The following is a 23,308-nucleotide window of genomic DNA, read 5'->3' on the forward strand; positions in this document are numbered from 1 at the left end:
GCGCATCCCCAAGCCATGCCGAATCGTCGACGATGAAGGAGAGTGCGCCGAAGAGGATCTCGTGACCCATGCACAAATCTCCGTCGGACGACATGATGAAAAGATGAAGTTGCAAACTCGCCGGAAGTCGCTTAGACGCCTGCCCCACGGTGGGCGCCAACTGTCGTGGGTATAAGTCTGACAGTAGATGTGTAGGGTACGAAAGGATGGGTAGAGCCTTAGCTACGGCGAGGTTGTATGAGTTCAGGCCCCTCTACGGTCGAGGTAAAAGCCCTACATCTCAGTGCTCTTGGGAGCTTAGTGTCGAGTGGAATATAGGATTACAGTAAAAGCCAACCCCCGCACCAGTGGGGAAGGGCCGCTTATATAGAGTGTGTTGCCCTTCACAACAGCCCGGTGGACAGGGGTGGAATAGTGATGAATAAATGCCTACGTTACAGGTAACATATGCCTTAAATGCTAATAATGGTGTATGAAAACGTATGACCGTTGCCCTCCTGGGAGGTTACGATGTACAGAGTGGAATCCAGTCGGTACGTTAAATACGCTCCGAATGCTCGTCACCGACTAGATGATGGGGGAGTCCTTAGTTCAGTCGGAGCTGTCTAAGGGCCTTGTCCTTTATGAAGGGTAGTCCTTGGGTAGGACCTATAGGGCAGGCCTATGACCCTACCCTGGGACTATAACCCCATCAGATGCATCTTTCTTTTCGAATGGATCTGGGGCGGCGGGTGCTGTTCTTTGTGATCATCGAGGCGCTGCGGTGGCTGGTGCGGGATGGCCGTTAACTCATATCCTTGATTCACCTACAGCAAAGCCAATTGCATTACAGAAAAGTTTGGCCTTCATTGAGCAAATTGGGTGTTCCCCCATGGTCACTGAAATGGATTCACTAGAACTTGCCCAAGCATACAATTGGGTGGTAGAAGTTTGGAGTCCCTTTACAACGATCCTTGTGGACTGTTTTATGAAGGCGCATAGCATTGGCTCGGTATCTGTTCAACACTGTCGACGAGAAGCAAATAGTGTGGCACACAATCTAGCTAGGCATACCTGTCTCTCAAACTATGATTCTCTAGAATTGAGATCCACCTAATTTTATTAGACAAGATGTAATAAACTATGTATCCTTGTTTGTCTGAAGCACAGGTTTCATACGCACTCTTTTTTCTTCTAGGGTATCTAAGGGGACCGAAAGGTTTTTAATGAGGTGGCCTGTTTGGATTTTTTTTTACTTATGAATGGCGTAGTGGATAATTTCTGATAACTTAAAGGAGAGGGTGCTATTTTAATGACGAACACTCAATACTAAAGACTATATTAGTAGGTAGGTATAGATATCTCACTTAGTGAAGATAGATAGAACTCTCGCCTATGGAGCTCGCCGGGTGGACCTACCAAAACAGATGTCTGTGACTAGTTTTGGGAAAACCTTCGGCACAGTTTTGGGGAGGTTTCGCCTTGTGTTTTTTTTTCATTTCCTTTTTGAAGTGTTCTTTATATCTTTTTTATTTTAAGTTTATTTCCTAATCATTTTTTAATGGGGACTTCTAGGCGTCCATCGATGGATTTGTAGTAATCGTCCGTCACCCGATTAGCCGTCCAATGTAAGTGCGTGCATCGTTCGATCACCACCTCGGTCGCCTCCGTCCACCACATAAAATCCTGAAACAATGTTTCAACTGCAGAAACAAGCACGCTGGTACGCGTCCGGCTGATGGGTTAAAAAGTGGATGCCGGGTCTTTTGTAACATAGATTATATTGCAAAAAAAATTGCAACAGAGAGCATGTTGCAAAAACGTTCGTAGATTTTTTTGCAATAGAATTTGTTGTAGAATATTTTCTGCAACAAAGATCTTGTTACAGAAACACCCGTAGATTTTTTTGTAACATAGGTTGTATTGCGAAATGTTTTTTGCAACATCAGTTGTGTTGCAGGATATTTTTTGCAACAAAGTTCTTGTCGCAAATTTTCTCGCAATAGAGATTTTGTTGCAATTATTTTGTGCAACATAGCTGATGTTGCAAAAACTTGTGTAAGTTGCCATTGTCGTTTCAAGAGCTTGAGACGGAGGGCGGCGTTGCTAGAGCATGAGATGTAGTGCGGCGTCACTATCGGAGTAGTTGGCACGATGGAGGCACTGAGCGATTGGGAAAAAGATAAGATAAGAAAGGGGACACGCGTCAAGTATTTCCTATGAATTTTTTTATTTTTTCCCCTTTTATTCTTCAAATTGACCTGCTTTTGTAAATCCTCCCAGTTTTAGTCTTGGAACATATTTTTAAACGTTATGATATTTAAAATTTTCTGAATATTTTTTATATTTCGTGTACATGTAATAATATAGTTGAACATCTGGTTTCAAAGGCACAATGTATTTTAATATGTTATGGACATTCACAAAAAATACAAATAATCTTTACATTTCATATTCATGTTCTGAAAATTTCATGAATATTTTTTTTGATCTAAAAACATAAAAAAACATGCAATTTTTTTTACATCTTCATGAATATTTCCTGAAATTCCATGAACATACTTATAAACATGTGAATAATTATTAAATGTCACAAATGAACTGGAATCCTAAAATTTTTATGAAAACTACCAAAGCAAACATTTAAAATGTAAAAATATTTTTATAATGTGTAATGGACATTTTGCAAAAAGTAAGTGGAGTAAATTTTGACATACGTCTATTCAAAATGTTCCAGAATATATAGAAAAGGTATTAAATGAGAAAACAAAAAAAGTGGGGAAACTGCAAGGAATCTCCACTCAAGGTGGACAAGTGGTAGAAACCCCAGAACGCAGTGGTCTCGCTCGTAATAAGATCGACTAAAGGCGACCATCTGCTCCATCTCCCAAGCGAGATGTCGGCACTGTATCAACCGTGCGCCAGATTCATAAAATCAAGGTGTTCTTCATTTTAAAATTGTTCTTAGAAATTGAAAAAAGGTGCATGTGTATGAGTATGTAGGTGTCGGCACTTTCAAACCGAAAATCGAAAACCGTTTTAACCGAACCATCTGTTAACTCGGTTTTTAATAATTTGGGTCGGTTGAAAATCTAGATACTATTAGGTGTTTAGTTTTATATCGGTTTTTAGTCGAGGGAAACTAAACACACCTAAATAACTGAACTGCAATGTGATCACTGTAGTTTCTATGTAGCGCGACCGCGAGGGTATCTAGAAAGCGCATTTGTGTAAATCTAGTGCTCTGGACAACTTCACTAGTACTTCATGTAAAATATGATTAAAATATTCCTACTTTAAAAACAATATGATTAAAATAGCATTGGTTTGCATGCATCATAGTCCAACTTGCTAGCAAGTGTATTCCTAGACAAGTACAGAAGCACACAACTACTAGTGCACGATCCTGAAAATGATTACTATTCCATGTATGCCTAACTAATATGCAAGTAACGGTACATCATCATAGGATCTCCACTACATGAGTAATACAGTTGATGTTAGTACGTCCGTCAAAGAAAATAAGAAATAACTATGGTGCTGCTTATGACGCATTGCTTAGACAGATAATTATGGTTCTTCCGGTTAACCGAAAAAACTGAACCGATAATTTTCGATCATTAAGGTTTGGTTTCTATTTTTATTCTGATAATTTCGTTGTCGTTTCGAATAAACCGAAGTTCTAGAAACTCAAATTATCCGAACCAAATTAACCATGGAAACCCAACGCCCACCCGTGTATGTGGGTCTTTACTTGTCTATACTTACTATTAAACAATCAAACGAGAACTTTCTTACGTGCACCCAGCAATTAGTACAACAAAATACATGAAGCAATCAGCACCACATAATTAGTCTCACAAATCCTAATTCAACAGCCAACATTTACCTAATACATCTATGTATGCATTTAGCAAATTCCTATGACTGATCGTGCTTCACCTCCAATAGACAACGTTAATAGCTCGCTATGAAAACACCCCGCTGAAACCACTCGCACAGATCCCCTCTCACCCGATCGGCCCCTCGTGCTCGCCGTCGGCCCCGCACCGCGCCACCGCCGGCCACGCACCCCGCCACCGTGGCCCTCCTCTCCCGCCGCCGAGCCCCGCTACCGCCAGCCGCGCGCCGCGCCACCGCGGCCCTCATCTCCCGCCCCCGATCGGCCCCTCGCCCCCTCGCGCTCGCCGTCGGACCCTCGCCCTGCCACCACCGGCCACGCGCCCCGCCACTGTGGCCCTCCTCTCCGGCCGCTGAGCCCCGCTACCGACGGCCGCGCGCCGTGCCACCGCGACCCTCATCTCCCTCCCCCAATCGGCCCCTCGCCCCCTCGCGCTCGCCGTCGGCCCCTCGCCCTGCCACCGCCGGCCACGCGCCCCGCCACCGTGGCCCTCCTCTCCCGTCGCTGAGCCCCGCTACCGCCAGCTGCGCGCCGCGCCACCGCAGCCCTCATCTCCCGCCCCCGAGACCCGCCACGGACGTCCCCGCGCCGCACCACCGCCACCCTCCTTCCTGCCGCCGATACTTCCGAAGAGAATGATTGCCTGGTTGGGATCTAACCATTTGATTCTTTTTTCTTGTTTGGGATGCTCTGTCTTTGTCCCCTCTTTCAGATAGTTCATGAATATGACGGCTGTTAGGCAGGTTAGGTTCGTGATAGATGATGAAATCTGAGGAGGAAGTTAGTCAGGGTCAGCAAATGGACGATTTTGTGAAGGAGAAAGCTGCTAGGGAATCGGGCGATGGCCGGAAGATCAAGACGAGCCCTTCTATCAATCTGAATTACTTGCCTACAATGGCCCCTGCTCCTGTGGATATTGTTGTCTTGCACGGTGCAATGGAGTCAGGCGCCAACGATGCTGAGTCCAGTGGCACTGATAAGAAGAAGCTCCCGAAGAATGAGGAAGTTGATGAAGGCAAAATTCAGGCACATGCAGACATGAAGAGCGACTCGGTTGACCCTTTGAACAACGAGAACCATGCTGGGGAGAAGGATGCTTTGGTAAGTTCTCAGCGTTGTCAAAAAGGATGAGCCTCGGGAAATTGTTGATTATATTAATCGTGTAACGGTTGCGGAATATAGAGAGGAGAAGGGTGTCGCCGGTTCTACTTCTGCAATTACTGCGGTGCGAGCACCTAGCTCCCGGTCGTCTTGTTACCATGGCGTGATCAGGTAGGCTTAGTTTTGATGAGAGGAAAGAAACAGAACAATGTGTTTCATTATATTAACTAAATAAATGCTTGATAGAGCTGCTTATCAGACTTCATCAATTGTGCAGGTGTTAGAGCATATATCTCCATATGTGGTTTTGGTAATTGATGACAATTCCTATGGACTAATGGTTGCTTAAGTTATATTTAATGGATTTGTCCATAGACACTTCTTGAAGTCCATCTGTTGGGTTCAAGGAGTTTATATGATGACCAAGGTGGTATTCAAGGTATTATCCAAAGAATGGTCATAGAGACACAAGGTTGATCAAGATCTCAGACAAAGAGTAAATCAAGATGATCAACACACAAAGCGTACAAGATGTACTGAGAGGGATCAAGTGATCCCATGGTATGGTAAGCATTGTCCATTACGTGTTTGTGTACTAACCCATGGTCTTCGTGAGAGTTCTATGTGGGGGTTAGGTGTGTTTCCTATTGGAAATATGCCATAGAGGCAATAATAAATTAGTTATTATTATATTTCTTTGTTCATGATAATCGTTTATTATCCATGCTATAATTGTATTGATTGGAAACACAGTGCATGTGTGGATACATAGACAAAACACTGTCCCTAGTAAGCCTCTAGTTGACTAGGTCGTTGATCAAAGATGGTCAAGGTTTCCTGACCATAGGCAAGTGTTGTCACTTGATAACGGGATCACATCATTAGGAGAATCATGTGATGGACTAGACCCAAACTAATAGACGTAGCATGTTGATCGTGTCATTTTGTTGCTACTGTTTTCTGCGTGTCAAGTATTTGTTCCTATGACCATGAGATCATATAACTCACTGACACCGGAGGAATGCTTTGTGTGTATCAAACGTCGCAACGTAACTGGGTGACTATAAAGATGCTCTACAGGTATTTTCGAAGGTGTTCGTTGAGTTAGTATGGATCGAGACTGGGATTTGTCACTCCGTGTGACGGAGAGGTATCTCGGGGCCCACTCGGTAATACAACATCACACACAAGCCTTGCAAGCAATGTGACTTAGTGTAAGTTGCGGGATCTTGTATTACGGAACGAGTAAAGAGACTTGCCGGTAAACGAGATTGAAATAGGTATGCGGATACTGACGATTGAATCTCACGCAAGTAACATACCGAAGGACAAAGGGAATGACATACGGGATTATATGAATCCTTGGCACTGAGGTTCAACCGATAAAGATCTTCGGAATATGTAGGATCCAATATGGGCATCCAGGTCCCGCTATTGGATATTGACCGAGGAGTCCCTCAGGTCATGTCTACATAGTTCTCGAACCCGCAGGGTGTGCACACTTAAGGTTCGACGTTGTTTTATGCGTATTTGAGTTATATGGTTGGTTACCGAATGTTGTTTGGAGTCCCGGATGAGATCACGGACGTCACGAGGGTTTCCGGAATGGTCCGAAAACGAAGATTGATATATAGGATGACCTCATTTGGTTACCGGAAGGTTTTTGTGCATTACCGGAAAAGTTTCGGGCTCATCGGTGTTTGGATAGCTCTTGTCGTCCTGAATCCAACAAGCTTGGGTTTGCTCGATTTAGAGCTCGTATGCGAAAGTTATGGTTGTTTCAGTGGCGAGCGTTAGTACCGCTGGACCTAGCGGTAGTATCGCTAGAGTTGGCGGTAGTACCGCTGGCCCTAGCGGTAGTACCGCTCGCTCGCGGTAGTACCGTCACTGGTCAGCGGTAGTACCGCTCCAGGAGCTTAGTACCGCCTGCCTAGCGGTTGTTCGTGGACGGACCTTTTTGCGAAGACTTTCTTGGCGGTGGTAGTGCCTTTGCACTACCAGGGGCCCAGCGGTGGTATCGCTGGGGCCAGCGGTAGTACCGCTAGCTGGAGGTAGTACCGCTGCAATCAGCGGTAGTACTGCTGCAGCGAGCGGTAGTACCGTTGGAGCTCGGGCAGATAGTGGGGGTAACGGTCTGATTCCCTCCCCACTATATAAAGGGGGTCTTCTTCCCCCTTGGCCTTATCTATCCGTTGAGCTCTTGTTCTACCTCCATTGTTGACATTCTTAGAGCTTGCTTACTCTCAATCCCTCCAATGATTCTTGCTTGTTCTTGAGGGAAAAGAGAGAGGAGATCTAGATCCACATCTCCACCAATCACTTTCTCCTCTATGTGAGGGGAACCCCTTGGATCTTGATCTTGGAGTTCTTTGTGAGCTCCTTGTTCTTCCTCTCATATTTTCTCCATAGCTTTTGTTGTTGTGGAGGGATTTGAGTGTGAGGTACTTGACCACTTCGTGTGTTCTTGCCATTGCATTAGTTGCATCGGTTTGAGTTCTCCGCGGTGATACGTGGAAGTGAAGTTTGAGAAGCTTATTACCTTTGGTACTTAGTACCCTAGATATTGTTCTTCGTGGATGCTTTGGCGTCCTAGAAGCTTGGTGGAGTCTCGGAGCTCAATCATTGTGGTGTGAAGCTCCGGGCAAGCGTCAGGGTCTCCAATTAGGTTGTGGAGATTGCCCCGAGCAATTTGTACGGGTATCGGTAACCGCCCCCAAGGGTTGCCACGTGTACGGGTTCGGTGACCGCCCCCAAGGTTTGCCATTTGTACGGGTTCGGTGACCGCCCTCAAGGGTCCCTTAGTGGAATCACGACATCTTGCATTGTGCGAGGGCGTGAGGAGATTACGGTGGCCTTAGTGGCATCTTGGGGAGCATTGTGCCTCCACACCGCTCTAACGGAGATTAGCATCCGCAAGGGTGTGAACTTCGGGATACATCATCGTCTCCCCGTGCCTCGGTTATCTCTTACCCGAACCCTTTACTTATGCACTTTACTTTGTGATAGACATATTGTTTATTATAATATATCTTGCTATTGTTGGAATTATGCCCTAGAGGCAATAATAAATATAGTTATTATTATAATTCCTGTATCAAGATAATTGTTTATTATCCATGCTATAATTGTATTGAATGAAGACTCATTTACATGTGTGGATACATAGACAAAACACCGTCCCTAGCAAGCCTCTAGTTGGCTAGCCAGTTGATCAAAGATAATCAGTGTCTTCTGATTATGAACAAAGTGTTGTTGCTTGATAACTGGATCACGTCATTAGGAGAATCACGTGATGGACTAGACCCAAACTAATAGACGTAGCATGTTGATCGTGTCATTTTATTGCTACTGTTTTCTGTGTGTCAAGTATCTATTCCTATGACCATGAGATCATATAACTCACTGACACCGGAGGAATGCTTTGTGTGTATCAAACGTCGCAACGTAACTGGGTGACTATAAAGATGCTCTACAGGTATCTCCGAAGGTGTTGGTTGAGTTAGTATGGATCAAGACTGGGATTTGTCACTCCGTGTGACGGAGAGGTATCTCGGGGCCCACTCGGTAATACAACATCACACACAAGCCTTGCAAGCAATGTAACTTAGTGTAAGTTGCGGGATCTTGTATTATGGAACGAGTAAAGAGACTTACCGGTAAACGAGATTGAAATAGGTATACGGATACTGACGATCGAATCTCGGGCAAGTAACATACCGAAGGACAAAGGGAATGACATACGGGATTATATGAATCCTTGGCACTGAGGTTCAAACGATAAAGATCTTCGTAGAATATGTAGGATCCAATATGGGCATCCAGGTCCCGCTATTGGATATTGACCGAGGAGTCTCTCGGGTCATGTCTACATAGTTCTCGAACCCGCAGGGTCTGCACACTTAAGGTTCGACGTTGTTTTATGCGTATTTGAGTTATATGGTTGGTTACCGAATGTTGTTCGGAGTCCCGGATGAGATCACGGGCGTCACGAGGGTTTCCGGAATGGTCCGGAAACGAAGATTGATATATAGGATGACCTCATTTGATTACCGGAAGATTTTCGGAGTTACCGGGAATGACGAATGGGTTCCGGGAGTTCACCGGGGGGGCAACCCACCCCGGGGAAGCCCATAGGCCTTGAGGGTGGCACACCAGCCCTTAGTGGGCTGGTGGGACAGCCCAAAAGGGCTCTATGCGCCAAGGAGAGAAAATCAAGAGAGAAAAGAAAAAAAAGGAGGAGGTGGGAAGGAAGGGGGACTCCCTCCCACCAAACCAAGTCCAACTCGGTTTGGGGGGGGGAGTCCTCCCCCTTGGACTCGGCCGACCCCCTTGGGGCTCCTTGAGCCCCAAGGCAAGGTCCCCTCCCTCCCACCTATATATACGGAGGTTTTAGGGCTGATTTGAGACGACTTTTCCACGGCAGCCCGACCACATATCTCCACGGTTTTTCCTCTAGATCGCGTTTCTGCGGAGCTCGGGCGGAGCCCTGCTGAGACAAGGTCATCACCAACCTCCGGAGCGCCGTCACGCTGCCGGAGAACTCTTCTACCTCTCCATCTCTCTTTCTGGATCAAGAAGGCCGAGATCATCGTCGAGCTGTACGTGTGCTGAACGCGGAGGTGCCGTCCGTTCGGTACTAGATCGTGGGACTGATCGCGGGATTGTTCGCGGGGCGGATCGAGGGACGTGAGGACGTTCCACTACATCAACCGCGTTAACTAACGCTTCTGCTGTACGATCTACAAGGGTACGTAGATCACTCATCTCCTCTCGTAGATGGACATCACCATGATAGGTCTTCGTGCGCGTAGGAAATTTTTTGTTTCCCATGCGACGTTCCCCAACAGCTATCACTTAGTTGTTTATCTTGCTTAGCATAAGTTGTTGGTGCACATAGGTGAGCCTAGTTGTTTGTAGGTTTTGTGCTTGACATATTAAACGTTAGTTTTATTCCGCATTTGTTCAAGCCTAAACCTTAATTATTTTAAAGCGCCTATTCACCCCCCCCCCTCTAGGCGACATCCACGTCCTTTTAGCAGGCATAAGTGGAGTGGAAAGTATGAAGCTCATTTGTCGGATAGTACTTGCAGAGTAGAAGGACGGAGAAGGAAAGGAAAGCAAGGTATGCCTATTTTTCTATATCTATACTACTATTTTCTGCTTTCTTTAATTCCAGCAACTATTCCCTATAGCAAAAATGTGTGACATGGTCCAACACATATCTTACAGTATTTTGAATGACCACAAAAATAATTGGGCCCATTGGAATATGTTTGGATTTTTCCATGGAATTTAAGAGCACTTTTAAATGCAAAAATGACTCTGTTTTGATGGTGGGGTCCACACCAACATCGAGGGTGATGTTGGTTTCCTTAATAATAATTGTTTTGGATTATTCCACAATTGTGCAACATTTTTCCGATGTTGTTTGGGGAATTATTTTATTTCCATATAATTCAGAGTCATTTTGCGTGGAATTTGAAAAGAGATATGAATTTCAACTTGATCATATCCAATTTAGCAAAATGATTAGTTGTTGATCATGGTCATCACTGTAGCTTAATTACAATGATCACTGTAGCAAAAGTTGAGGATGTCACAAGACCGGCATACCCCATTAATAAACCACAATTCTTCACCTGTGAGGTAGCTCTAGAAGCTTTAATTTCACGTCAACCGATTATTATGATTTGTGCTCAGCAAAGGCGCTACCTATTATTTTGATTTTACACTACCGTTTCCGTTCACTAGTTATATATGTTGGGACTGTTGATATTTTTTGTGATTTGCAGTTTTTCACAACGGATTTCTGTTTGATTTTTTGGAGTTTTTGCAGGTGATACCTCAACCTTTATATGCAAGTGCCAAAAGATCTCAGGTTGTATATATTTCCTTTGAAATACCAGGTTGTGTCCTGTTCTAATGCCAGATCATCTGTATTTTAATCCTTTTTTTTCAGACATCGAAGCTTGATATGATGCATCAAGTGAAGAAGTTAGGATTCATTCCAGCTTGCTGCAACCTTCAAGTGAGCTCAATGTTTCTCTTTGTCTTATGTTACTCCAAACAATATTTTTTAATTATAGCATTGAATACATTTGTTTTCAATTTTTCAATGGAGTGCAAGTAATGTGTATATTGTGTGTGTTTCAATATTTTTGCAGCTATAAATTAAGCCTTTTTTTATACTAAAATTTTAATATAAAAAGCAATTTATAAATTATTCGGTTGCATGCTAACTAGTGTTAAGAAAAAGGAAAAAGCGCGTGAACGCAACTGCACCGTTGCTGCTCACGATACGAGCAGATGGAGGGGGCTCACAACCTCCCAAGGCGTTTCACCCTGCTTCCAGCGGGACCAAGCCATGTCGCTGCGCCCGGGCCGGCACAGTCACGCAGGTCACTAGGTCAGCGTGCCCCTGTTGCCCCACACCCCAGCGGGCCGCGGCACCGCAGTACAGTACAGTACCATACGGCCCCCCACAGGCCCACACCCGCGCGGGCCCGGGCCCCCAAAATCTAGCCCCCTCCACCGGCGGGGTCGGCCGGGTCGCTGCGCCGCATTACGCCCGTCACGAGCACTCGATGCGCTCCGTCGACGACGTGCGTGCTCTGCGTGTGCCCCTCTGGTACAGCGGCATGCGCAGATTAATATCGCCACAACGTCTATGTCGGAATGCCATCAATCAAATTCAAAAAAGAAAGATCGATCGGTCGGTCGAGCTCATGGCAAGCAAGCAAGCAGGCAGTTTAATGATTCGATGGACGGACGTACGGTCGGGCGAGCATGTGCATGTAGCGGTAGCCGGTATCTATGTAGCCTAGCATAGCATGAGTGAATGCGGAAGCCGGGCCCGTCCAACGGACTGGACCGGACGGCGCGTTATTCTCGTCACGGGGTTGTAGCTACCGTAGCTTGGCGTACATTACATTACATGCATGCATGGCTGTTCTGAACTTGTGTCTGGATCATGTATACGTATATCTGAACCTGATCAGTGGTCGTGATCTCTGCCTGCCTGCCCACCTGCAGCACCCCAGCCCCGCGTATGTACGTACCCGGCGCCCGAGAGCCGAGATCGACAGCAGCTAATTACGCTTTGCTATGCAGCGGTATTTATTTACGTCGCAACGGGGGAAAACCAACCCGTTGTGCGTGTGTGTGTGTTTTGTCAGAGCCGTGGAGTATCTGGTGTTGTCTGGGGCGTGCCGACGCGACAACGCTCAGAGAACAAGTGCAAATGAATGTCGAGCGAGCCCAAATGATCATCGCATTGCATGTCCCCCGCACCGGGGAACCAAGTTGCGATGCTCGGTCGGTCAAAGCGTACGTCAACCAGCTGCTAGGTTGGTAGCTGCACTATATTACGCTGCTCACGAGCCATTAAACTCGTCACGCGCCGGCGGCTCCATCCATCTCAACGTCTCGCTGGTCGCAGCAGCAACACTGCAACAAGCAGGCACATGGCATGGCATGGCATGGCATGGCATGGCGACCCCTCTGAGATCAAGTCCGATGCCGCCGCAGGGGAAACCCGACCGATCTACAAGTAGGTCGTTCCATCTCCCGATGGATGGATGGGATCATGGCATGGACCTCACGAGTCACGAGCAATGAATCCACCTGCCTGGCCCTGCCCGGCCCCCGAACCCGGCCGGCCGCAGCAAAGAAACAGTCGCGTCTTCCCAAGCTACGCTCCTTTTCTGGTAGCCAAGCCCTCACGTTACGCTATGGCTGGGCTGGGCTGGGTTGTTGCGCCGCATTACAAGCTCCTCACGAGCGTACGCGTGTGTGCGCCCATCGGTCGGCTCCATCTCGATCTCACTCCCCTCCCCTGAACTGAAACCAGTCGGACCAGAGTACCAGGCCAACGTGGCCCAAGCGCCCCAGATTGGCACGGTGGGTCGTTGCGTCCTACAACCACTGCATCGGCGTCACGAGTAAAATAAACCCGGCCAACGCTTCACCTTGCGTGCGTGGACATGGGTTTCACACGCGTCCACGATCGGTTCCACGCTATGATGCCTATGCGCGTCCTCTTTCCTTGTCTTGTCGCGCGCAGGCACGGTGCTGCTACCACAGCTGCCTATGGCTGTGCCATGCTAGCTGCCACCCCTCTGTTGCGGCGTCATCACAAGTTCAGAACACAAGGGCTGGGCTGGGCTGGCAGGGCCAACGGGGAAAGGTGGCACGGAAAAACTACACGCCTCCCCTTTGGATCCATTCTCCTCGCTACTCCATCTACAACGTAAGATTAGAACCACTGATACACTGTGCTGGTACTGTACTAGTACAAAGCAACATCTGTCTTATTGCGTGTCCTGTTACTAGTTTAGTTTAGCACTCATCATCCCCAGTATCTCTCTCGGAGGAAGGCTCGAGAGAAGAGGATCGGACCAGCAGCTAATGAGAACAGCTGCCTTTGTCGGTCGCACGGAGGATTGATCGATCGATGTGTTAGAGATACGCAAATTAAACTACCATAAGAACGAAAACAATACAGAAGACACAACATTTTAAGGTGAAACCCCCTTTAGGCCTTGTTTGGTCAATCCCATCAAAGAGGGGATTGAACAGGATTGAAGGAGATTGAGATGAAATTTGATTTGTAGGGAATTTAATCCCTCTCAATCCCCTTCAAATCCTTTCAATTCTAAAAGAACCTGTTAGGAATTAATTAAATACATTAATTAAGGGATAATCCTTGCTATGTCGGTTGCTTTAGTTTAACAACTGCTCCTTGTAACCGTCTTTGTACTGGGGTATATATACCCACATCTCCAATCAATGAGACAGCGATTTCATCATCTGTTCTTCATTTCTTCTTCTACTCTTCACAAAACTGAACAAGGCCTTAAGGCGAAGGGAAAAACCACGGGGGTTAGCCTTTACGATATCGGAAGAGCTTAGAGAATTTACAACTGATAAACTTATCCTGTAAGAGATATATATGACACATGTGACATCCATATCGTTAGTTTTTATCTTTATATTTGAATTTGGACCCTAACAGACGAAGCGGCACTCTCCTCTCCTCTGATCTGACGGAACTCGCGGAGGCATTAGGAACGGAAGCGATGGAATCGTGGTGAATGCTCGTGGCTCGGTGGTGGCGTGATGCAGTAGATAGATACCAGGTTTTGGCGTTTGGACGCGCTGGCTCGCCTCCCCCGTGCGTTGCGCCCGGCCTAGACACGTCCCTGTCGCTGACTGACTGCAAACCAGCCATGCACGCTACGCGCGGAGACGGGTGCGTCCAAGGCGGTGGAGCCAGCCCGACGGCGTCTTCGCTCGACCGGCCTCGCTCCATCCATCCACCGAACGCCGCGGCAAACGACAAGCCCCGTGCCCGCCTGCCCGCCCTCCTCGGATCGACCCATCCATCGATCCATCTGTCCTCCACCATCGAGCCGGCTATCGAGCGCGCGCTGGGCACCGAAATCTGGTTTCTCTCCGTTGCCGCGCGCCACCACGGTGCATGGCAGGCAGGTAACATTCCGGAATCCGGAACGTGCAACATGCACGCATAAAAAATGATCGTATCGTGCGGCATGCAAAAACATCGTGAATCTGGCTGGCAAATTGGGGTCACTACTCACTAGCTAGCGCCCGTGCGCAACGAAAAGTCGAGGAAGACAGGGAGATGGATCGATGGATCGACGCATGTTGTTGCAGCCCGGCCGCCTTGTTCGTTTCCCTCTCTTGTACCCATTGCTGGATGGCGATCGTTCGACGGAATCCTAGGGGCAACAGGGCCAAGCGAGGGATGAATACAGATTTTTTTTTTCTTTTCATTCACCAGTTCCTATTGTTGTTTTTGAATCGATGGAAACAGATACTACTAGACGAGAATCCTATGGCGCAACGGGATTAATCAACCCAAACGCGCACGTTAAAACACTATAGCTGTTTTGGCGCCAGATCTCAGCAAACCATATGTGTCATGCTCCATCCATCCGCTTCCAAATCGGTCCAAACCAACTGCCGCCTTGCAATGCAACGCCAAGTACTTCAATTAATTAAAAAAACTAATATACGTGTGCATACATACGGGCCGATCGTGTGTGTCACATCGCACCGATCGTTAACTAGCTAGCGGAACCTAATCAATGCGTGACGTGTCCGCGGGGCAGTATCAGTTTTCCTTCTGCTGTCAGACAGCAAAAAACTTCGATTAGCAATTTTTTACGCGTATCATTTCTGGCGGACGCAGCGATCCCGATCGATCAATCACATGATGAGGATGAGGATAAGATAATGCGCGAGCGAGGAAGATTACGCCAGAGACAAAACGTACAGAACGGCCATCTCATTCGCATGTGCTCTTATATATTACCGTCCAAGAAAATTCCGACGCGATTATGTGGGGATGTGTGGGCATTAGTATCCGATGGCTCTAAACTCTTTTTCTTTTCTTTACCTCAGCGCAGATAAATCACATAAAATTCGTGTGAAGATACCGGCCATGTTACTACTTTTCTGGGCCCGTGCAAGTGACTGTAACTTGGTTACAAAACTAATTAACCTGACGGTATGTGCATATCAGCGAGGAAGATTAGGAGGAGTAGTATTTTTCTTGTCCTTTTTTTTTTAACTTTGACATTGCCATTGCTTTATTTAGGAACCAATTACCACTAGTCGGCACGTCTCTCTGCACGTGAGTCGTGTCTTCTTTCTCCTATCCGTTGTACGTCCTCAAAATCTGAGATTTGTCCGTAGATTGCCAATTTTAATGCTAACAATCTCTATTGCTTTGGCAAGTTTACATGACGTTCATCTACACTAATCTGATGATGAAAAAATAGGAGTTACGAGGAATGACGAAAACAAAATTACGGAAAATTACACGTAACAATGGGACCAATAATTTTTTTTGGTGCCACCAGTTACTTTACCATTCTTTCTTTTTTATAAAAAATAATATCTATAAATGAATTTTCAGATCGGACGGTCAGAAAAAAATAGACAGAGTTATAAAAAATTACAAATCGTAACTCGTCAATCAACGTAAAAGAGCTCAAAAATTTAAGGTTGCTCTGGGTCATGAAAATTCAATTCTGCTTGGCTCGGTTGGGGTAGGTTCCGTCCAATGTTTTACATGGGCCCACGGCACAGAGACCCCAGCAGGCACGGCAGTGCGAGGCCACCCCCCACCCTTTGCTTTGCCTGTAAAAAGCAGCAGTTGGCAACTGGCATGGCTGCAGCCCCGACTCCTTGACCCAACAGTGTACATGAAAAATAGAAGCCGCAGGCGCCAATAAATTTTCATGCAGGCTTTTTACCGGCCCCTTTCAGGTGAATTTATTGAACACTCATTCAACCAATCATGCTGCCCTACCACCTTCATTCACACCCCCCAAAAAGAAATGATTAGAGAAAGTGAGATTGTTAACGCTCACAAATCATACAGCTGCAAAGTCTGCATGCCCAACGATGTAAAAAAGATAGTAATGTGGTGATGAGTCCCATAAGAAAGAATAATCACTTTAGCACTGGCATGAGCCATGCTGGTTAAGAAGAGCACATGAATTGTACTACCTGCTTCTGTATTTAAATGGCTTTCTCTGAGGCTCCAAGGTGCTCCTAAAAGAGGAAAAAAAAATATATTTGGATCTCATGTCCCCATGAGGCAGGTGTGCTTGAATCTTGCAATCTGTTTGCACTGTTTGATTGGAGAAAAATGGGATAAACAAATCTACCAAGAAAAAAAACACAGACAGGGACATGAAAATGGCATGATTCCACCATTAGTTTATGAGCTAAACACACACTTGATTAACATATTTACCATACCACTAATGGAAAATTTGGGAGTACGGTTTGGGGACCCCATCTGTTTGTCCCCTACCCTCTCATCCATCTCACAAAAAAACACAGTTTGTTTTATATGTGGGAAGCCATACCAGGATTTGTACATATATGATTGGTGCTCCTCATACAAAAATGTGTGGCATGGAATAGTCACACAGACAAGCTGTCAGCCCAGTAAGAGGAATGCATTGATGAATCAGCATGCAGCAGCACACCCTTTCTGAGCACTGGAATGCAGTAAAAAAAACTGAAGCAAGAACACACTTGTATAAAGAAACAAAACGAAAATCCATTTTTGTTGATTTTCTCATATCTTCAGTCTCTCATATCCACAAAGTTGTCGTCGAAAAGCCATCGGAGAAGGGAAAAGGGGAGAAAATAAATAACAAATAGCTAAAATGAAGAAGGGGAGACAAAATTGTAAAGAGGAAGATGACTCCCCTTCCCTCCCATCAGCACACACCCTCATGTCTTCCTTCAGAGTTCAAGAAGCTTATTGCTGCTGCCCACATTCCTCTAACCGTCACAATGCTCGATCGATAATTACTGTTGCACCACAACTTCGTTTCCATGGCGATCGATGGATGGGCTTTCGGGGTAAGATCGACGATTACTCAATGAACAAGCCAAGAGCGCCGCCAGGTTATGTATGTACGGCGTATCAGATTGGTGATGTGCTTAGCCTTCTCCTCTTGGAAGCCGGAGTAGAGGCCTGATCGTTGTTGCTGCTGTTGTTGTTTGAGGGTGCATGGCCTTCGTCATCATTCCTGAAGCTGAAGCATGCCACATCCAGCACCCCGATCGGGCTCAGCGGCGCTGAAAGGCTCGCGCTGAAGTTGCCTCTCTTCTTCACCAACAGCTCATAGCATCTCGCAATCATCTCCTGTAGTAGATGTGATCACATTTCAGAAACGGTGCAATTGAGATGGTGCATCAGTTTGCGTTTTCCATAACTTGAGAAGATAATCACCTTATTTACAGGGATTTCGGATGCTGCAAGGGTACTGCTGAAGCCGATGACCTGATTCTCAGTAAGCGCCCATAGAACCACGGCGGCAGCGATCTCAGAAGGTCTGAATGATAAGAATCTATAGTCTGTAAATGCACATCACATGAATGCTCTGGTTAGTAAATCATCACCAGATATAGCCATTGGCAATGTAGGTAAAACTTTTGGTTAATTCATCAAGCACCATGGTCGAACCTTTCACAGTGGCAACTATGAGCTCGGCACACCGTGAGACCAGCATGTAACTGGGTGGCTTCCCTTGGTTGAACTTGTCCAAGAAGTAGCACAAGAAAGAGAATGGGGTAACAGAGTGCATCCTCCATTTCAGGGTCTCCATCACAATGAGCTCCATCCTCTTGATGTTCCTTGGTTCAAACTCGTAGCTCGCATCGCAAACCTGTGTTGCATTCATCCCATTTCAGCGAAACTTATCGAGGGATCATGAAACGATTAACGGTTTTACAATGCCGTGACTCCTCCTTCACCTGAAGGTCCACAGGAAGAGGGGCCACGGTCTCCTCCATCTTGACAGCAAGGGATAGGCAAGCAACTGACATCAACTGTTGCATCCAGGACTTGTCATGCTACATACAACATGAACAAACAAACAAAGACAAGGAACGCAATGATCAGTGACAGATCAGCTTGCACAGTTGTTAGCAATGCACAAGTTGAGATTCTTACTGGGAGATCGAAGGAGGAGAGGAACCTATCCATGTAGTTCACAGAGAGGCAGAGGCTCAGTGGTCCAAAATTGTAGTGGGAATGGACCTGCAGCCCACATGAGAGAAGACACGGGATGAGCAATCTACAGGTTCCACTTGAAACAAAGCTTGTCCGGATTGAGCAAAGGGGGGGATGCAGCCGGCTCATTGCCATCTGGTGATGGCGATCGAATTGGCACAAGATAGATGCAGGACGCACGGCCAAAACTGGATTCACGCAAGAGTCAAACGCACAGTGCGGGCATGCAGCAACCTACCTAGAACCAATTAATCCGTCACAGAAAAAGGAAGCCGATTGCGAGGAGCAATAAATCCTGGAGTTTTTTTTTTCTTTCCTTTTTGTTTCTCGCCGTACCTTGCAAATCCAGTCCATGGCGTCCTTCCTCCAGGAGGACTCGAAGCCCCCGTGCCCCAGCCGCTCCACGTAGCCGCCCTTGGGCCGATGATCCGCCTCCTTCTCCACCAGCACCCGCATGACCTCGTCGCCGTCGACCGGGAACACGGCGCCGACGTCCAGGAAGCCCAGGCCGGCCCCCGCCTCCGCCGCCTCGCCGTCGCCGCCGCCGCCCAGGCCGAGGACGCTGTTGCTGTCCTCGCCGCAGAGCAGGGTGGAGGAGGCGCCGAAGCAGAGGATGCCCATCTCAAGATCGCCCGGGAGACGGCGGCCGGCCGGCGTCCTCCTCGACTCGACTCGCCCTCCGCCTGCTGGCTCCCGCCGCCGCTGTCGCTGGTGGCACCACGGGGCTCGGTCCTGGCTCTTGGTCTTGGGGGGGCCTGAATGGTGGCTGCTCTTTTCCCGGGGCTGTGGCCTAGATAAAGATGCGCCAATGGAGGAGAAGGCGCCGCTCCTCTCCCCTCTGTATCGGCGTGTGTCTTGGGAAGTGGCAAAGGGAAAGAAAGACGCGACAAGATGTGGGTGGGTCTCCTGGGGAAGAGAAAGGGGGGAGGGCTTTGGGAGTTTTATAGGGTGTGCGGTTTTAAGGTGGGAAATGATCATCGGGCAATAATCGCCGCGATAGGTTTAGCGGCAGATTTGGGGGCATAATCCAGAGAGCATTTTGCTCCATCTATCCGCCCAACGAGCATCCGTGTGAATGAGATGAAATGCTCTATTTTTTCATGGAATACAAAAGATGGAGTTACACCTATGCTTTTGTACTCGTGTGGACGGAATAATGGCTACTCGAGAAGGAAACGACGACGAAGGAAACTAGAGCGGCGTTACCGCGCAGCGTGAATGATGTGTGTTTGCGTGAATAAAGTGGATTTTATCATAAATTTTCGCCAGATGGGGCCGAAACTATGAAACTGGATTGATGCTATTTATATGTCGTTTTCTCATGTTAGGGTTTGAATCCCTTGGACGGGTTTTCTCGTGTTAGGATTTCAACTCCTTCGACGGGTTTTTCCGTGTTAGGATTTGAACTCCTTTGGCGGGCGGGCCGCTGTGAGTTTTCGCGAGACAGTCGTTACGGCGAACCAAGATGAATCGGAAGGATTAAGCCATGAGAAAGAACATGTGAAAAAAATCAGTTGTGTTGATTAGATATCCGTGGAGACGAAGAGGAAAACTTCACGTGGGAGGAAAATTTAAGGATAAGGTGGTAGAGGCCAAGTGGCTTGCAATTAAAAAGGTACACACTTCTAAGGGTTTTAGCCACAAAGCCTTGTACTCAGATATGAGATCAACCTGGACTCGTGCCAGGGGGTTCGTTCGCGGAAGATCGAGGGCAACTTTGTTAGGACATATTTCTCCCTTAGTGGTTTTGATGATTGATGGCAGTGCGTTTGCGGTCTAATCGTGTGCATTCGGCATTTCAGATAATGTATCATATTGCACAAGACGACTTGTGCCCCTTGGAGTTTTAAAAGTGAAGACAATTATTTTCCTCCGTTTCGTTTTTGGTGGATTTGAGTCGTAGGAGAACCGTACTGGTCCTATCCGGAAAGGTTTTGGTGGAATCAACACATACACATTTTCATTTACACTCTCGTTCCTTTCATGTATCGATGGAGTTGCTCCTATGTTATCTATGCATATGTCCTGAAGGCCTCATGCGTCAGTACCGCTCTAGGCACCGCTACCATCGCACCCACTACCGCCCCACCTCTACTGACGGTGCAAAGGGTCCAGAAGGAAGCGAAGGTGGAGCAGTTGTAGTCAGGCGGTACTTGATACATCCATTTTGCATCATGCTTTTATGTTCATACTTATCGCTTTATGGGCTGTTATTGCACTTTACGGTACAATACTTATGCCTTTTCTCTCTTATTTTATAAGGTTTACATGAAGAGGGAGAATGCCGACAGCTGGAATTCTAGTCTGAAAAAGGAGCAAGTTTGAGATACCTATTCTGCGCAACTCAAAAAGCCGTGAAAATCAACGAGGAATTATTTTGGATTTTATAAAAAATACTGGACGAAAGAAGTACCGGAGGGGAGCCACCAGGAGGCCACAAGCCTGCCACGCACGACCTACCCCCGTGGGCGCGCCTGGGTGGCTTGTGGGCCCCCTGTTGCCCCTCCAGCTCCCATCTTTTGCTATAAGGAGGGTTTCGTTTCAGAAAAAATCAAGGGAGGCTTTCGAGAGGACACGCCGCCGCCACGAGGCGGAACTTGAGCAGAACCAATCTAGAGCTCCGGTAGGGCCGTCCTGCCGGGGGAAACTTCCCTCCCGGAGGGGGCAATCGTCGCCATCATCATCACCAACACTCCTCTCATCGGAGGGGACTCATCTTCATCAACATGTTCATCAACATCTTCATCAGCACCATCTCATCTCCAAACCCTAGTTCATCTCTTGTAACCAATCTCCGTCTCGCGACTCCGATTGGTACTTCCAAGGTTTCTAGTAGTGTTAATTACTCTTTGTAGTTGATGCTAGTTGGATTGTTTGGTGGAAGAGATTTATGTTCAGATCCTCAATACTATTCAATACCTCTCTGGTCATGAACATAATTATGCTTTGTGAGTAGTCACTTTTGTTCTTGAGGACATGGGATAAGTTTTGCTATAAGTAGTCATGTGAATTTGGTATTCGTTCGATATTTTGATGCGTTGTATGTTGTCTTTCCTCTAGTGATGTTATGTGAACACCGACTACAAAAAACTTCACCGTTATTTGGGCCTGGAGGAAGGCATTGGGAAGTAATAAGTAGATGATGGGTTGCTAGAGTGACAGAAGCTTAAACCCTAGTTTATGTGTTGCTTCGTAAGGGGCTGATTTGGATCCACTAGTTTAATGCTATGGTTAGACTTAGTCTTAATTCTTCTTTCGTAGTTGCGGATGCTTGTGAGAGGGGTTAATCATAAGTGGGATGTTTTTCCAAGTAAGGGCAGCACCCAAGCACCGGTCCATCCACATATCAAACTATCAAAGTAGCGAACGCGAATCATATGAACATGATGAAAACTAGCTTGACAGAAATTCCCATGTGTCCTCGGGAGCGCTTCACCTCATATAAGAGTTTGACTAGGCTTGTCCTTTGCTACAAAAGGGATTGGGCCATCTTGTTGCACCTTTGTTACTGTTGTTACTTGCTACTCGCTATGAATTATCTTATCACACAACTATCTGTTACCGATAATTTCAGTGCCTGCAGAGAATGCCTTGCTGAAAACCACTTGTCAGTTCCTTCTGCTCCTCGTTGGGTTCGACACTCTTACTTATCAAAAGGACTACGATAGATCCCCTACACTTGTGGGTCATCAAGACTCTTTTCTAGCGTCGTTGCCGGGGAGTGAAGCGCCTTTGGTAAGGAAACATTTATATAGTGTGCTGAAATTTATTGTCACTTGTCACTATGGAAACTAATCCTTTGAGGAGCTTGTTCGGGGTATCTTCACCTCGAACGGAAGCAAAAGGAGTTGCTCCTCAACCTATTGCACCTACTGAAAATATTTGTTATGAAATTCCTTCGGGTATGCTAGAGAAACTGTTGGCTAATCCTTTTACAGGAGATGGAACATCACATCCCGACTTGCATCTAATCTATGTAGATGAAGTTTGTGGTTTATTTAAGTTTGCAGGTTTGCCCGAGGATGAGGTCAAGAAGAAGGTATTTCCCTTATCTTTGAGGGATAAAGCATTGACATGGTATAGGCTATGTGATGATACTGGATCATGGAACTACAACCGATTGAAATTGGAATTTCATCAAAAGTTTTATCTTATGCATCTCGTACATCGTGATCGGAATTATATTTATAATTTTTGGCCTCGTGATAGAGAAAGTATCGCTCAAGCTTGGGGGAGGCTTAAGTCAATGTTATATTCATGCCCCAACCATTAGCTCTCGAGCGAAATGATTATTCAGAACTTTTATGCTCAGCTTTCTCATGATAATCGCACCATGCTTGACACTTCTTGTACCGGTTCTTTTATGAAGAGAGATATCGACTTCAAATGGAATTTATTGGAAAGAGTTAAACGCAACTCTGAAGATTGGGAGTTTGATGAGGGTAAGGAGTCAGGTATGAATCTCAAGTTCGATTGTGTTAAATCCTTTGTTGAAACAAATACTTTTTGTGATTTTAGCGCTAAACATGGACTTGACTCTGAGATAGTAGCTTCATTATGTGAATCATTTGCTGCTCATATTAATCTCCCTAAAGAGAAGTGGTTTAAATATCATCCTCCCATAGAAGTCAATGTAGTTAAACCCAATCCAGTTAAAGAGAAAGTCATTGCTTATAATGATCCTATTGTTCCTAGTGCTTACATTGAGAAACCACCTTTCCGTGTTAGAATAAAGGATCATTCTAAAGCTTCAACTGTGATAC

General features: G+C 46.4%; 1 protein-coding gene and 1 pseudogene across 1 annotated transcript; one reads left to right on the forward strand and one right to left on the reverse strand.

Moving 5' to 3' along the window:
- Positions 1-4,639: 4,639 nt before the first annotated feature.
- LOC123425659 lies at positions 4,640-10,218 on the forward strand (annotated as a pseudogene).
- A 6,843-nt stretch (positions 10,219-17,061) lies between these two features.
- Positions 17,062-19,503, reverse strand: LOC123425263 (cyclin-D2-2-like). The gene is made up of 6 exons (XM_045108941.1): positions 18,882-19,503; positions 18,486-18,572; positions 18,287-18,385; positions 17,997-18,198; positions 17,763-17,887; positions 17,062-17,675 (listed from the first exon to the last, which is right to left on the reverse strand). Exons 1-6 carry the CDS (start codon positions 19,164-19,166, stop codon positions 17,454-17,456), a joined length of 1,020 nt encoding a protein of 339 aa, XP_044964876.1. The 5' UTR covers positions 19,167-19,503; the 3' UTR covers positions 17,062-17,453.
- Between the last annotated feature and the right edge of the window lie 3,805 nt (positions 19,504-23,308).

This window comes from Hordeum vulgare, chromosome 2H (genome assembly GCF_904849725.1).
Source record: "Hordeum vulgare subsp. vulgare chromosome 2H, MorexV3_pseudomolecules_assembly, whole genome shotgun sequence".
Taxonomy (NCBI): Eukaryota; Viridiplantae; Streptophyta; class Magnoliopsida; order Poales; family Poaceae; genus Hordeum; species Hordeum vulgare.